The sequence below is a fragment of the Micropterus salmoides genome, unplaced genomic scaffold (assembly GCF_014851395.1).
Source record: "Micropterus salmoides isolate LMB-PRFRI ecotype aquatic unplaced genomic scaffold, ASM1485139v1 Ms_hic_scaffold_8, whole genome shotgun sequence".
Taxonomy (NCBI): Eukaryota; Metazoa; Chordata; class Actinopteri; order Centrarchiformes; family Centrarchidae; genus Micropterus; species Micropterus salmoides.
The window spans coordinates 14,759,139-14,775,872 of record NW_024044570.1 but is presented as its reverse complement, the minus strand read 5'-3'; the positions used below and the strand labels follow the sequence as shown (position 1 = coordinate 14,775,872).

The 16,734-nt window shown below is 41.5% G+C and overlaps 1 protein-coding gene across 1 annotated transcript in view; it reads left to right on the top strand.

Moving 5' to 3' along the window:
• The first annotated feature begins 531 nt into the window (after positions 1–531).
• Positions 532–16,734, top strand: part of LOC119893568 (cGMP-inhibited 3',5'-cyclic phosphodiesterase A-like) — a 75,353-nt gene continuing 59,150 nt past the window's right edge. Inside the window, 2 exon segments of the mRNA XM_038705807.1 lie at positions 532–1,399; positions 1,402–2,204. Of these exon segments, the coding sequence (XP_038561735.1) occupies positions 1,288–1,399; positions 1,402–2,204 (915 nt within the window). The 5' untranslated portion in view covers positions 532–1,287.

Genomic DNA, 16,734 nt, shown 5'->3' with positions numbered 1-16,734 from the left:
TCTTTGTGTGTGCATCAGCAAATGTGAATGAGATTACTTGCTTGGCTGTAGATGTCGGTATATGTGAGTGGGTGTGATCCCATGAGAGCGTTACATGGACATCTGAGGAAACACACGTGCGTCTCCTGAACTGTGAACACATATACTTATTACAAAAAGACCCCATCATCATTGACACTTAATGTGGGATGAATATTTCAATGACCCGGTGAAGCGGGGACATTAGGAGGCCACAGAACTATTCTGGGAATATACTGCAAAACAGTTGGCATGCAGGGCTCCCATTTCTTTCATCATAGACACATCTCCCCAGTTTGGCTTTGTAACCTTGCAAAGATATTATAAAGATAAAACATGTCTGAAATGTTAGCGCCTAAACATACCATATTTATTCCAGAGGATCTCACCAGGAAAATATAGGTCAATCCCATTTTATACAAAACAGGTTTTGCTGCAGTTTAAATAAAAAAACAAAACAAAATATATTAATATTAGTATTGTTGTTTTTCTTTTTTTTTTTACAAAAAACTAAGGTATTTAAAACTGTTCAAGAGGAAATAATTGTTAACATTAAGTCAGATCTGGTGAGGACAACGCCTGCTGGGCTGGCTGAGGAAAGATTTGGGGGTTTCACTGCTGCTGCAATATCTTGCTCCCTGTGTGGAGTCGGAACTCGGGGGTGTGAATGAGCTGAGACTCACGGCTGGTTGGAGAGCTGGTGACAAACACTGCGGATTTGCCCTTCAAAACGCCGAGCAATAACCTGACGGACACTCACTCAAACTGCTTATATAGAGTATAGAGACCGGGAAGTGCCCAAACAATGGACACAGAGAGTGTGTTTTATCGCTGAATGTTCACGGAACGGGACTAATGTTTTGCAAAGACTGCTGCTGCTGCTGCACGGACCGGGTCGTGGAGCCAGAAGGCGAAGACAGGGCCAGCAGAAGTCAAAGAAACGGCGCTCCACAAAGGAGGGCAAAGCAGGACGCGTGTGTGCAGAGAAGCAGTGCCCTAGATCTGTATAAGAACTGAGTTACTCAGATTCATTCGGGCTCCTTTCAGGCAGCAGTTCCTCAACCCGCACCTGGAAAAACAAAGAGAATGCGTTCTGGGGGAGCACATCTCCATGCGTAAATGGAGACGCATCGGTGCGTATTCGCTGTACTTTTTCATTACGCATACAATAAATGATGTTTGTTTTGTCACTAACTCATGCCCTGTCCCATGACCACACTGGTATAGATGCATTATAGACTTCCTCATACTTCATATCTGCCATGAGTGATGGCGATGCCTGCAGAATATGACAGTACCGGTGCGCAGAGCAGTACACATGAAAAAAGCTTCAGCGCACCGGATCGCAATGGATATGTGAAAACATGTGTCATCCCACTGTGCCTGACCGAGATTACGAGTCGTGGGTGAGGCTAATGTTCACAAAAATATGGAGTTCCCAGAGACTCCGGAGTGCGGTATGTGCGGGTTCGCTTTCGGTTTTTCTCGCTCTGTTGGTCAAATGTGCAGACTGGAAAGCTGAAGCCAGCAGCAGCAGCGCTGACAACAGACTCTCGCATTCATCGTCTCCCATTCACTTCGTTACAGGCTGCGCGGTGGAGCTGTTGCAAACTTGCTGGAGTGTGGTTTCGCCATTGTTCACCCTTGTATGTGCCTTCTTTTGGGTCGGTGTCTACTTAATCCATTGCGGGGTTCTAATCCAGACCGCCCTCTCACTCCTAACCCTGTGCCACCTGGGCGAAGCAGCGGCGTGGTCTCTCCTGGACGGGACAGATGAGCAGCTGTTTTCATTCACGACAGCAGCCGTGGTCGTGCTCATCTGCGTGGCTACCGGCGCACTCATGGTAGCACGGCTGAATCAGGGCATATCTGTGATCGTTTTCATCAGCATAGTCAGGACTATCTCGTTCTTCTCGCTGCACAAAGTACGGGCCACTTGGAGACCATACATAGCGTACCTGGTTGGAGTGCTGGGCATCCTGCTGGCGAGGTATGCTGACAAGTTCCTTCCCAACCAAGGGAGACACAAGGAGGGCTGCACCCTTGTGACTGGAGCCAGGGAAGAGATCCCTGTATTTAAAAGGCGCAGGAGGTCCAGTTCTGTGATAGCCTCAGACATGGCACACAGTCAGTCCAACAGTAAGTCACATCGCCGGACCTCTCTGCCATGCATCCAGAGGGACCAGGTAAGAAGTTTCTGTCCCATTCAACTTTTCTATTTCTGGCTTGTTTTCTTCTTCCAATAACGAGTTTTGTGTTTAAGGCAAAGGGGGAAAAGGAGGGAGCAGTGAAATGGCAATAAAACAAGGACTGTTGGCCTTTTATGACTCGGATTAGAATTTTCAGTATTATTTTACTATTATTATGGCTGTTAAGCAATAAATGTAAAATTGTGGGTTAGGGCGTTTTTATAAATTGCATGTAGGCCTATGTCATGTGTAACAACAGCAACAATACATTATTATAGAATATTATTATTATTATTTAATTATTTATTTTTTGTGGTAATAGTAATAATAGTATGTGTTTGCATGTTATGATCCTGTTTTGCACTGCAGTGTGGATATTACAGTTTGGGTGTGCTTTGGTCTTTGATCTTATTGATCTGATCATCTTTGTCCTGATATCTTGTCATATTCTGTAGAGTCAGTTGGAGCCATTGGCAAACAAATCAGGAATTATAACAAATTACAATATGTTTTTTCTACTTTACCTTCACAGGAACATTGTTATACAATGCCTCATTAGAATTACTTTTTTCATAAATAAATTATATATTATCTTTTACTGAAATAATTAATTAAACCTAATTTTCCAAATTTTCTTCTAAAAGAAGAAAAAAATGCTGTATCCATCACACCAATGTGATGATTTTATCATAAAGACATATACAGTATAGTTGCAGGTGGAGCTCTCTTCTGTCATTTGAAAATAAAATACCAAATTTGGTATTTTGTTGCTAAAGGGATGCTATTTAAAACAGCTCTCAAGTGCTTACGAGAAAGGGAAGCTGAGGATACGATGTCAGTGATTCATCTCACCCCTAATTATTTATGTCAAACATTTTCGCCAGATCATTTCTGACCCACTGCCACTAAAATGACAAATGCCTTTTTATCTTTCTGTCCTGGACTTTGATACCACTTCATCACTTATTGCAGCTCACTGTCCTTAAACCCCAGGAATGTAGCAGCTCTGGCCTTTAAACTTCCTCTCTGATATTGATACACATGCGTACCTGTGTTAAAAGGAGACTTGGCTGGACTCATATCAGTTCTTCTGCCCATCTTATGGAAAATCAATGAGTATGTGAATGGGAAACATTTGGAGTGATCAAAGGTCTCGTTGTGACCTGTGAGTGCGGTTAGGTTGGGAGATGAGAAGCTGCACTGTCGGCCCAGCCACTTGAAAGATGCCCTCAGCTCTCAGGGCTAGTTAGCGTTGTAGTGTGCTTGTTTGTTTTTCTTTGTGGTCACACACACACATGCACACACTCCTGCACGTACACAAATCAGATATAAAAAGACTAATAGATATTTTACAGTTTACACATTATTCTGATTTAGGTTTGATGTTTCAGCTAAAGATTACTCAAGTGTTAATCATTATTAAATTGATAGGCAGTAGTTGCTTTGCTGCAGTAATGGAGTAAGGGTGTATGTTTGTTTTTGAATGAGAAAATAGCTGGCTAAAAAAATAGGTACTGTATAGAACAAGCCCAGACGGAAGATTATTTTACACTCTGTTGTGTTTTAGAGAAATGATGGAAAGAGAAATCAGGCTCAGTGTGTATTTACAAAGAAAACAATTAGTATACATTATTGTTTATATCTTTTTTGTGTTGTTGCATTAAATAATGCGTGTGATCATGCATTAAAAACAAGAAGGAAACTGTATATAGGTAAAAGTTTGAAAAACTAAATAATAATATTTTCCCCACTTCACACTTTAGCGTTTTCATTATAGTAAGAGTGAACATAGGCATTAGACAACCAAGCTGTAATAAAGTCATTTATTTTCAGTCATAGCAATGTACCATTTCAAAGACACAAAACAGGATGGTTACCATTACATTTGGATCCAGACTCCATTACTTTAAGGGACTCAAAATGATGTTAGTTAGAGAACAATAAAAGCAGCCCAAATCAAGACATTAGTCGTAAACAGCTCTTATTGATGCAACTACAGCCATTAACACGTTTTTGTCTGCTTTAGATTTTTTTTTCTTGCAGCAATGTCCCAATAAAAGCTGAGAGGAATGGAACTAGTAGACAAACAAAGGAGACAATGTCATGCAAAGATGAAAACATTTACAACATCTCTGAATCTTGTCTGCTTTGTCACCTCAGCCAGACTGGAGCCCTCTGCTGAGAGATGATAGGATAGGATATATAGGATATAGCATAGGCAAATATAAGCCTTGGGATTCAGCCTATTCCTTTTTTTGGAATTCTTCCTTCCTCTGAATTATTCCTTTTAAATGTTGCAAGTTATTTTGTGTGAATGGATTGGTTTAAGCATATATAAGATTTTTGTAAATTGCATATTCACACAAATTGTCATTCTTTGTACATTATAATTTAAAACCAAAATAAACCATTCATTCATTCATTCATGATCTCTTTAACATTTTGTTGTGGGTCAATAAAGGCAGTCGTGATCAGACTGTCTTGATAGTATGTGAGAGTTAAGAATATAATAGATTTTCTGCAACAAAACCTGTGTTCTACTGTTCACTCGCATCTCTGCTAAGCAGTTGACCGGTCGTGGCCTGCCTGTAATTGAGACACATGGCGTACATATGCTGTCTTAACCGTGTCTTGTCTGTGTGGTCTGTAATGTGTAAACAAGCCCATGCTGACCCACACTAGTCATCACCTTGCTCACACCGAGCTCTGGCCTCCCTAAGGGGGGTCAGGCGCACGTTTGGTGGCCACAATGCAACCACCATATGGTGATGGGACAGCGGAGATGCCAGACAGCATAAAAATATAGGGGAACTACATGGCCACAACATGGCTATAATTTTCCAGGTACTGTTTCTAATTTATACTACCTAAAGAGGCTGAATGACGTTTTAACAGTTCTGCCCTTTTGCTATGTTCAATAGAGTTATGATGTTTTAAAGAAGCAGTAAGAGCACCATGACAAGAAGTAGATCTGCACTTTGTTGACGTGACAGTGTTTGCATTAGTGCTGTGTGTCTCAAGTGTTTGAAGAACAGTGTGAGGTTAGATGAAGGATTACAGTTGATGCTTAACTTGTTTTTCTCAGGAAGCTTCTCCCACAGACCTTTGTCTAATATAAATGCCCTTCAGATTGATAGTGACTGTGTAAAAACAGTTTATTCAGAAAATAATTAGAACAAAGAGGATTCCTCTGTATTGCCCTCCAAAGCTCTTCCAAAGCCATACTCTGAAGCTATGCTTTCACGCTGCACAACTGTAGATTTAATAAACAGCCATTTTTCCTACTTTTTGATTACAAATCAGCTGCCAGCATCTATCAACTCACTAAATAGGTGCATTTCACAATGCTGGGGTCATCCTTCCCATCATGAGCATAATAAAAGAAGTCATTATCAGCTGATCTGATAGCAGTTAGTGTTAGCCTCTGCGGGATTGTTCTTCTTCTTGGGTTAATACAAAATGACAGGCTGATCTTCTGTGTTTCAGCTGGGGATATTGAACTGGAGGAAGAGGTGTGGACTTGTGGTGTGGATTGCTTTTCACATTGTGTAAGGAAATTTGACTCTCCTGCTGCAGACATCAATGTTATCATAGAACTTTCTCTCCTCTCCAACAGAAGAAAGCAGTCTGGCATGTTGCCAGCACACATCAAATGTCTTTGACTAAACCTACTTGAGCTACACAGTTTTAGCAGAGCTGATTAGCCAGGAAGGCTAGTGGACATTAGCAAGACACTTCTGTTTTTTAGATGATTCTCTTTACAAGGTGTTGAAGCCACTCCCTTTGTCAGTAGCTCCACCCTCTTCACAGGGCTCTGCTCTCTGTCCTCTCCCTGACACCAACACAAATATTATCCCAACCAGAGGAGGAAATTCTTTCTTAACTTGGATGATAAAGATATTCTTGAAATCTATGGTAATGACTTCCTGTGGAATGGGATCCAAACATAATTACTGTTGCTGTTGTAAATGTTTCCTGTTACTCTATTTTTGCTGCACCGTCCATAATTGAATTGTGTTTTGGATGGAGGAGGTTGTTGATAGCCTGTAGGGCAGTGATTTACCACTGGGCCACTGCACACTCTCATCCCAAACAGCTTGTTTGTATTCAAAACACATAAGCTCATGGGATATGATGTTTTTTTTTTGACTGGACTGGCCTCTGAGTTAGAAACGGTCTCATTGAAAGCCTCCCCCTGCTTTTGGAAAGAAAGCTGATATCAGCATGGGGTTGTGTGTCTTGTGATTGGGCGAGCCACTTCACACTTTCAATCCCCATTCAGTCAAGGGGTGGAGGAATTGGGGTAGAAATGAAAATAGGTCATTGGAGGTTTTGTTTAGTAACCAGGCAAACAGCAGGCTTACTCTTACCCCCTGGATGGTGGTAGGGTCTTGTGTTTGACTGATGCAGTGTAGCAACTTTAAGCATGCTTGTGCTCCGGATTTGTATGTGTTATCTCTGCCATGTTGGCTACACACCGGTAGTCACATTACACTGGGTTTTGGTCTGTGGCGGCATAAACAAGAGCTTTTTGGCCACATTGTTTGTGTCTCACCAAACGGACTGCCATGGCCAGAGTGCCATGATGGCCATCTCCCAGCTATTTAAAGGATTGTTTAGGTTTATTCCAACCTGGGTCTTATTTTCATAGTTTTGGCAATCATTTCAATCAGTTATGATAATACTCCCCAAAGTAATTGTTGAACTTGGTAACACAGCAAAATCCCGGGACACGGAATTAGCAGCCGGACAGTTAGAGAGGTTGTAAACAAACCACCAGTTTAACCAGATTATCTAAACCACTTTATTTGGAGTTAAAACCAATAGTGAGCACAACTGAAATGCTGGTGATAATCCCTCATTGCACAGGAAAACTACGTCCAAATAAAATAGGTTAAACTTGAACCGAGAAGTCATCTGTAAACTAATTTAACAATGACATCTGCAATTAATTAACAATATATAAAGTGATAATCAATGAGGGTTTTTTTTTACCTCTGGACAATGCCAGGCTAACTGGCAACTGGCTAACTGTTTCACCTGTTTTCAGTCTTTACACTAAGCTAAGCTAATCAGCTGCTGGATGGAACCTCATATGATCATGACAAAATGTTTTTGTCTTTGTGTAAGTACATTGAGAGCGACAAAAAAACAGAGTCAAGTCTTTGTATGTGTACATATAGTTGACCAATAATGCTGGTCCCGCCGATCAATTCTCACATCTAACTCTATATGTCCCAAAATGTAGAACTCTTCCTTTAAAATCATTTGACTGCCTGCGTATTTCCTCACCTCTAGTGATGTTGTCATGTTCCTAGATCACAGCAATTAACTGGGTGAGAACAATGTTATTATCGAGAGAAATGAAAAACTATGAAAATAAGACCCAAGCTGTAAAAGAGCAGAATTATCCTTTAAACTCTACATTACATGGCTCACCCATCTGTATCCAATTCTTTCATTACCTTCATTTACAGCAACAAGAGTAGCTCATATCCTGAGTCTTGCCCCGTGTCTCTGATCACCTAAGCCAACCAAACCAGAAGTCCAGGACTAAGCTAACCCTCGTCCCTCTATTCCATACCCCTGGCATGACCACGATCTGGCTCCCTACTGATTACCATGGAAATTATGGAAGGACGTCTGTGTGAGCATGTGTGTGCATGTAAGTGAGTGTGTGTGTGTGTTGCCAGCAGCTTGATGACTGCCAGCTGCTGCAGGCTGAGAGGTTGAATCCGCTCAGAGAAACACGGAGGGCCTCAAACCACAGACACAACCCAACACAGCTGGAACTGCTAGACAGGAACAGGCCTCCAGTCCTGACACACAGCACACATATTAACACCTCAGGTTCCTAATAACTGCCTAACATTTCAATAGAATAGTAGAATCTGAAGCAAATTATGGATTTTTTGTGGGTTAAAGGGTAGATTACGTGATGTACTTTTATTGTTCTGTTGTCTGTTCTAGACAAAGGCAATTAGGCCACTGAAGTTTTCTGTGTTACCATAAGAGACCGACCATTTCAATGATGAAGGTGAACAGAATGTTCCTGGCACAAATGTGTGTATGCATACAGTACGTAGGTGTTGATGCTTTTGCAAGAGTGTGTTTCTCTGTGTGAGGCAAAGATACAGAGACAGAGAGAGAGGAGAGTATGTGTGTGTTTGTGAAGAACTGGATGCAATTGCATATATGGTGTATGAGTTTTGGTAACATAACATTATATTTTTTTAAGAGAATCCCTTTTTTGTTAAACATCTAAATTTTAGATGCTTTAAAAACACAAGCTGCGACATGGGCGGATCTTCTTGCCAGGGTGTGCCAGGTGTGGGGGCTTCATTATTTATAGGTGGGGAAAATTTGTATTTAATACATAAATAAAGTCAGTTTAAAGTATGATATGCCTAATACAAACAGTTCTGACTTCACATTTTGTTTTAGTTTAGTTTATTTTGTTTGACACAAATTCAAATACAGTGGTAAAAAAAAGATACCAGCATATAAGACATTAAAAGGGAGAACACGACAAAGTCCAGGACTCATTTCCACCGTGGTTCCTGATGTTCCATCATAGTGTCCTCGCCACAAAAAGATGAAGTCAGCCATTCAACGTCCAAAGCAGAAGACATGCAATCACATCATGGCGTGTGTGTGTGTATTTTTAAACGCAGCTACAGTGTATTAAAATGACCATGTCCCTATTTGGAGATGTTATTTCTGTTTGACCTTTTTCTTACAGGCTTGTGGGTTCTGCACCTCCTGGATTTTATTCCACTCTGTAGCAGCAGCAAAATGAGCAAAACCTCACCCATCATGGCGTTGAATTGATTAAAGTACAGGTTAGCTACCCCAGCTCTGGTATTATGTTTATGGACTTCTTCTAACTTCTTAAAGTAATTGTCAAGGTAATTAGGAGCTCTGCCATTTGAGATCCTGTGGACCATATTAAGTTGTATTTGATGCGCTCTATCCTCAACTGGAAGCCATTGGAGCTGAAAGAATGACTCCTATGATCTAGCATTAGTACAATTCTCAACAGTTTGTTTTGTGGTACTTGAAGTTTATGTTTCAAGCCTTTGTTAAGGCCCCAGTACCATGAGCTAACAACATAGTTACACTGGACAAAGCAGGATGGCAACAAATTTAGGGACTTCCTCCCCAGTAGTCTAGCCCTCCTGGCAAGGTATCCCCAGGTTTTTCCCAGGTGTCTTGTCTGTTGTCTGATTGCCAGGTCTTTCGTCTATCTAACTCGTCAAATAGTATTTCATGTATTCTTTTTTTAGATTTATATGACTGCCAATAATATAGTAAACTACTATCCAATAAAATCAAATCAAATTAAAAGTCTATAAATGAATGATACTATTCAGTGCTCTGATAGGAATGGTTGATAGGACCCAAGGGCAGAAAGAAGGCAGGAAAATGTAGAAATTAATTAAAAAAATATAGGGAGAATAACACAGAAACTACATATCAGAACAAACAAACAACACTGACAGGAAATGCCCACAAAAATTGCATCTTTAGTGACAGAATATTCCAGCAGAAATATACTACTTATTCCTACTTCAAAGGAGGTGGAGGTACTGCAGCATGTCACAGGTCTTCCCCCGCTCTTCTGACTCTGTCTCAATGCTGGCCGTGCCTTTCTCAATTTCATGCCACTTCTTGATGAGGTCGTTTGATGATGGAACAATGCATTTTTAGCATGTTGCTAGTTTACCATAGCAAACTGAAGAACTGTATACTTAAACAAGTACATCTCACACTTTCCGCCATGATTCCATTGCATCGATGCACTATTGGATCCGATCAACTAGTGAATGGGAGAAACACCTCCAAATAAATAGAATCAGAAAGGATTTTGTATGTCAAACATCTGATAATTTCTTGATGGGGCTATGGCCATCTCACTACACCATCTTACCACCTGTCAGAAGTCTTTGCAAAAAAGAAACAGTCTAATATTGGTAAAATTATTATTTAAATCAGGAAATAATCTGATCAAATCATTAAGTCTCGACTTTTAGTACATTCAGTATTTGGCTGTGGACATATTTTGGTCCACACCAAAAAATGATTGAGATTTCATTACCAGCTCTATATATGATAGAGGCCCTTGTGTAATCCTGAAGCAATGTTTTCACTCTTTAAAGGATGAGCAGGTTAATAGGTACCAGTACGTATCCGGTACGGCAGCACATCACTTTGGGGAACTGAACCCAACACATTTGGCTTTCATCTCTATTTATCCTCCTGAAGGGCCTTTTCAATCACACGAGAAGCCCACCTTTAAGACAGTGATCCCTTACATGAGGGGACATTCCTGTGCTTGCCCGGCACTAAATTAACTGGAATGTGCAGGTTGCGCAGACCCTGAAGGACAGGCCTGTGGGCCCATTCAACCGGCCTTCCCCTTCCCGACCCTCCTCTCCCCGCACACCCTGACCTGAGCCAACACCACCATTCTGGGCTGTCACCAGGTGTGCAGCTGGCCTCTACCGAATGAATAGACACTCTCACATCGCCCCGGGAAGTGTGTGCTCGAGTGTGTATGTGTGCATGTTTGTGAGAGTGAGGTAGAAGCAGAGGGAGGGGGGTAGAGTAATCCTAAATGTAAATAGCTGCAGTCACTAGAATGTGTGAAAAACAAATGGAAGAAATAAATGTTCATTTCCCCTCTCATAGTGTGCACGTGCACTTCTGGGACAGAAGTGTCCCAAAAATGTATCTCATGGCCTTTGATTGGTGTCCGGGTTCGGAGAGGAAGTGCAGCTAATCCCTCAGGTCCAGTCTGGCCATTGTGTCTCCACTAGAAACAGACCAGGCCACAGTCACTGCTGCTGCTGCCATGATTCATTCAACAAAAAGGAACATTTTGAGCCCCTCTGACTGGGCCTATCCAATAAATCCAAACATGGTCAGCTATTAATTGATTATATATTTCAGGAGCATGGCAAGGAACGCTGCTTTCACTGATGATTCACGGATGATTGCATTTAGTAATCCACCGCCTTCCTACAACTGGACAAGCCATTGCATGTATTTTATTTGATTCAAATTGTTCATGCAGCATACATTTTCCTCAAAACATTATGAACTCTCCATTTCACCACATGACTGTTGCACATAATTTCCAAAATACCAGTGGTTTTAAAGAAGCATGAAGATCCCATACTTAGTAAAAGGAGCATCGCAACAATATAAAAATACTTCATTATAAGTATAAGTCATACATTCACAATATTACTGAAGTAAAAGTACATTGTTTTATAGTATCAAAAAATATTTGTTATGCAGCATTATATTATCACAATGTATTCTATTTTTCTTATGTTTTGTATAAAATCTTAATCTGCAAAGGAAATAAAAGCTGTCAATTAAATGTAGTGGAGTTAAAAGTACAATATTTCCCTCTGTCAGCAGGCTGCATGTCTGTCTAGCTCAATGGCGTGGTGCGAGGAAATGTGTTATTGTAACCTCTGCCTGGTGAGCCCTCCCCGTCGGTCCAGCCCGCTGCCTCACTGGCTCGCCATGGGCCTGTCTGTCCCTGCAGCCAACAAGGCTTCTGCTGTTCCCTGCTCAATGCTATGTTTCACTCTAAATATGTTAGAGAAAAAAATCTGTCTGTATATCTGTCTGTCATTTGGGTTATTTCACCCCTTGCAGGGGCGAGAGTCTTAGGGTTTGGGTTAAGGGCTGTCACTTTCAATTAGTCAGATATTAAAAGCGCAATGTATAGCTGTGTGCTGTGCTGAATTTGCATAATGGTATACAGGTAGGTTGGAATGCTGGTTATGATGCAGTGTTGAGCCATTTGTGAACCACTTTGGTAAATTTTCTGTATTCACTCTGCAAACAGAAACCGCTAATGGTCAGCTCAGGGAAATGAGTTATTTTTATTAATTAAAAATAGCAATAAATGGAAAGTCAAAAATTTAAAAGCAGTTTTTTTGAAAGTACATTTTTGCTCTGTGATTCTAGTGTTTGTCCTATTTATCTTTATTTGTTAGGACCATTCGTTGTAGAAAGAGGTGTGTGTGGACGTTTGTGCGTTATACCTTATTAATGTGGGACACTAGAAAAAGTTAAGACAAACTTTTTTCCATTTAATGTGCAAAGCGCAATGAATATTTAATTATATTTTTAAAGCGAATGCCGTCTCAAGTTAACATTCACTTGTTAGGTACACGGTGAGGACAAGACATCCAGAGGGCCCAAGATATTCCCACACTTGCAAGAGTTCAGCTACACACTGTATTATTCAGTTTGAAAGTGTGAGTCTCTGCTAAGTAATTGGTGAGGCGAAGGCAGGAGCTATGGCTTGTCCTCAGTCCGTTTCCCCAAAAAGATAAAATGGTGCCCCCCTCCAGCATGTAATTTCTATACGCTGTAACCACCTGCTAATACACACAGGCACATGCACAGTCCAGCAGAGTGGCTAGACATGGCCTCATTTGTTGATTTGTTGCTGCTATGCTCTCCATTGCCTGGAGACACTTAACGATGTCAAGGCTGATGTGTTCTCATGTAGGTGACATCAGTTTATACACGGCCACAATTGATGGCAAGTCCTGTGTAGTGGAGATAGTGGGCTGTTGCTTCCAAGCATCCCTTCCTGCCCAAGATAGCCAAGCCCACCAGCTAATTGCTTTATGGAGCCCAAGCCAACCCTGGTCCGTGGATCCTGGTTCAGGTCACGTCTTCGCCTGGAAAACAAGAAGTGAGAAAAGACATGCCCTGACAACATGTGAACCCCGTTGATAAGAAGAATGACATTGTTTCAGAAAACTTCAAATTAATCCCCATCCGCAGCACTTTGTCCAGCCAGATAACACATAGCCACATTCGCTGTGTAAAGAGAGTGAAAATTGAAAATGGTACTCACAACAATGTCATTGGGGTTAGGATAGGCGTACTGAGCCTTTATTTTAATGGTTATGTGTCTGGGACTGCCTCAGGTATCTCTCTCCACACTCTTTCCCTCTCCACAGTGTTTTCAATTAGCTGCTGCTCCATTCATACTCTTGCTGATCCCTGAGTTGTCTCCTCTGGACTGGACAGCTTAAATTAAATCTCTATACCTATGTAGCAGACACCTAACCTCTTTTCCTCCCCCTGTTTTTATTTTTCAGTCCTCTACATTGACAGGGGAAAGAGTTAATTGCAGGTTCGGTCTTTTATAGAGCAGTGCTACCGACATTGCACCTTTCATTTACCTCTTATTATTATTGGTCTCTTGTGAGCTACTGTTATCATGTTTTTGCCTCTGTGAATAATCAACTCTTTACCTTATGTATTGCTTTCATGGTCAGTGTTAATATTTAAGAATTGTGAGAGGTTTGGCAGGTGATTCATCAAGGCTTTGGAGAGAGTGTTTCCATTATAAGGACGAGGAATAGCATGTGGTGGTTTTGGCAAAGTTCCACAAACTGGAGAGGCAGAAGGACTTTTGACGTCATTGGGAAACGTGACCCACTTCTCAAGAGGCGAGGAGCCTTGGGCTAGTTGAGCAGATGTTGCACAGATGAGCATGCACACACGCACGCACACACATGCACACACACACATGTACACCTACCCTGTATGCACACTTTCTACTCAGCCTTTATTTCCATTAAAAAGCCCACAGAAAAAGAATCAACGGCCCAGGAACTTTATCCGGTCTCATTTGGGTTTGTGCTGGTGCACAGGCGTGAACTGATGTGGTCATCAGCTTGTGCGCTTTCAAAAGAGGTACATCATGACAAAAGGGAGGGTGTCATTCAGGATTATATCTCATATTTATAGCTCACTTGTGTTTTTTTTAAACTGGTCTCAGAGGGGTAGAAAGGAATATTGCTCCCGTTATGTAAGGTGGAAGTAGGGAAGACGAGGTGATGTTGGGCCCAAGAGAACAACTAGCTCAGTTCTCTATGCTCCATCAGGCTCCATCAGCCAGGGGCAATCCCTCCTCCTCATCATCTCTACCATCACTCTGGCACTTTCAAACATTACATAAAGATTTTCTTTCTGGTCTCTCAGTTAGTTAGATGTGCTTCAGAGCAATAGGCTCTCTTTATCTCACTGCTATTTGCACCTCTATTTGAAAAGGTGTAAAGGTGCCTGTCGTAGTGCTTGTTCCAAGTGACTGGGTAGATCGCACAGCTCCAGGCTGACATGGATTCCCACTGTAGCACCACAAAATGCAAACTAAAGCCTTCTGGGTCGTCTCTAGCGCTACTTTTCTATTATCTTAATTTTAAAGCGGCTATAATCACAAAGAATCACATGTACTTGAAAGGTGTCGTTTGTAGTTATGAACCCTAGAGAATTATCACTCGACTCTGCACTTCCCTTCAGTTCCTCTCTGCAGGCTGTATTAGCATCTTTCACTTCATTGTACTTTACTGTTACTGCGTTGTATTCAGTCACAGCAGGCAGCTATTTTCAGCGGCAGAGCCTTCAAAAACTCACTGTAAGCTACAGCCCAGCACCAAACAGAAGACAGACAAAGTTAACTACTAGCTGGTTAACACAATGGAGCATTCTGCAGCTAAAAAGCCAGATATTTCCCTCAGAAGTTCATAGAGACCAAAACAGAGCTAAAAGGAGAGTGAATATATATACCTTTGGCTTGGTAAATGGTGATATTATGTTGGTGTGTATTTACAGCTTGTTTCTGCTGCCCCAAATGGCCAAAAAAACTGCTTTGTTCCTCTGCTTTACTATCAAGTTTTTTAAATCAGTTTAGTCAGTTAATTTCATGTGCCATCATGTGAATCTGAACTCAGTCTCCTGTGGGAGATGATAGTGTATCATCTAATCTGATTTCACCCCCTAAACCTAATACACACATTACAATTTGTGGTGTAACCGATTCTCTGTATAATTTGTGGTAAAAAAACAAAAAAACACCTCAAATTTCACAGATTTCAGCTGATTAAATCAAATCCTGAATACAATGTCTGTGATCACAATGCTAAGAAGCAGTTCTTTTCAGTTGGAGAGAGTGATGGGCAGAACTGTCTAGCCTGCAGTGGGATAGTTGTGTATATGAACATCACAGTTTTGACTTATTCTCCATGTAAACAACTTATTTCAGGGCATTTTCCCTGGAATCTTTCTTTGTGACCATTTGGACCACTTTAGATAGATATTTTCGGATTCCATCATTGTTACATATAAGTTTCTCTATCCATAATGGGGTCAGGGCATTCCTCCATTACAAAGAATTGCATTGCTTCACTACCTGCCAAGCTGCAGCTGGCAGTCACTTCCCAATTTCGGCGTAAAATCTGGAGAATATCCTAAATCTATAGAAAAGTGAAAGATCAATGCCTACTGATCTCAATCATAATCTTGGCTATGTGCTATTTATATGTTGGTATTGTTTAGTTTTTAATCTAGCTCTGTGTGGCAGCCGTGTCCTCTTTTTGTTATCTTTTCCCCAGGGACGGGTCAGAGGCTATATAATTTCAGGCAGATGTTAGGTCGGCCTTTCTTTCTTGTGTGTTCAGACTTAAGACAAAGTCCAGAAAACAAAATACCGGCTCCTCCGGTGAGAGGTGGCTCACACTGTCTATGATGAGCTCATTATTTCTGAAATGTCAGTGGTAATGAAGATTGGTCACCTTCAAGAAGCAGCTCAATTTACTGTGATTGAGTTCTTTACGTTTCTCGTCACGCCCAACTCCTCGCGGTTAAATACTCTGTTGCTGAGGGAATGCGAGCTGAGAGCAGACCCGACAAAGTTACATGCTTATAAAGATTATTCTTGTTTCATTTCACATGTGCTGATAATGTTTCTTGTACGGCAGGAGTGCAGGATGTCGGAGGAAGTACAGACAACATTCATGAAACCTACTTGCACATGCACGCACAGCACACACACACCTGTGTAAAGGGGGGCAGAGCCTGTGATGTTGCCACAGATGCAATAAGCACTCATTCATTTCCATGTTGGCAGAATGTTAAGACTGATTCAGGGCCGGTAGATGAAAAGGTCAGTGGGCTTGTTTTGAGTGAGTGTAAGATTTCCATCATCACGCCGCATACTCTACCAGGCCCAGTCCAAACTACACAAACAGTGTCTCTGAAGCCCTTGACAGCCTCGATTCTGCCATTAAGTCAATAATCTGCCCTCACTCTCTCCTTCTCCTCCTCCTCTCTCTCCTCCCATCACGACTGACCTGCTGTTAGTTTACGTACTTCCCTTTTTACTCACCCTCAACAACGCTTGTCCAAACAGCAGCATTACTTTCCCCCGTATGTGTTTCCCTGTCTCCCAGAGCCCATGCCATTTTCCACAATTCTCCCACTTTTTCTCCCCTCCCCACTTCTCACCCAGCAGCACCTTTCATTGTTTCCAGACAGTGGTGAAACATATTGAGAGAAATGTGTGGAACGTTTGTCAGTCTGTTTGCATGGAGAGAGACAGGGACACTCACACACACACACACACACACACACACACACACACACACACAAACACACACACACAGGATGAATTGTTCCAGGAAAGTGGCATCTGTGCAGCCCATTA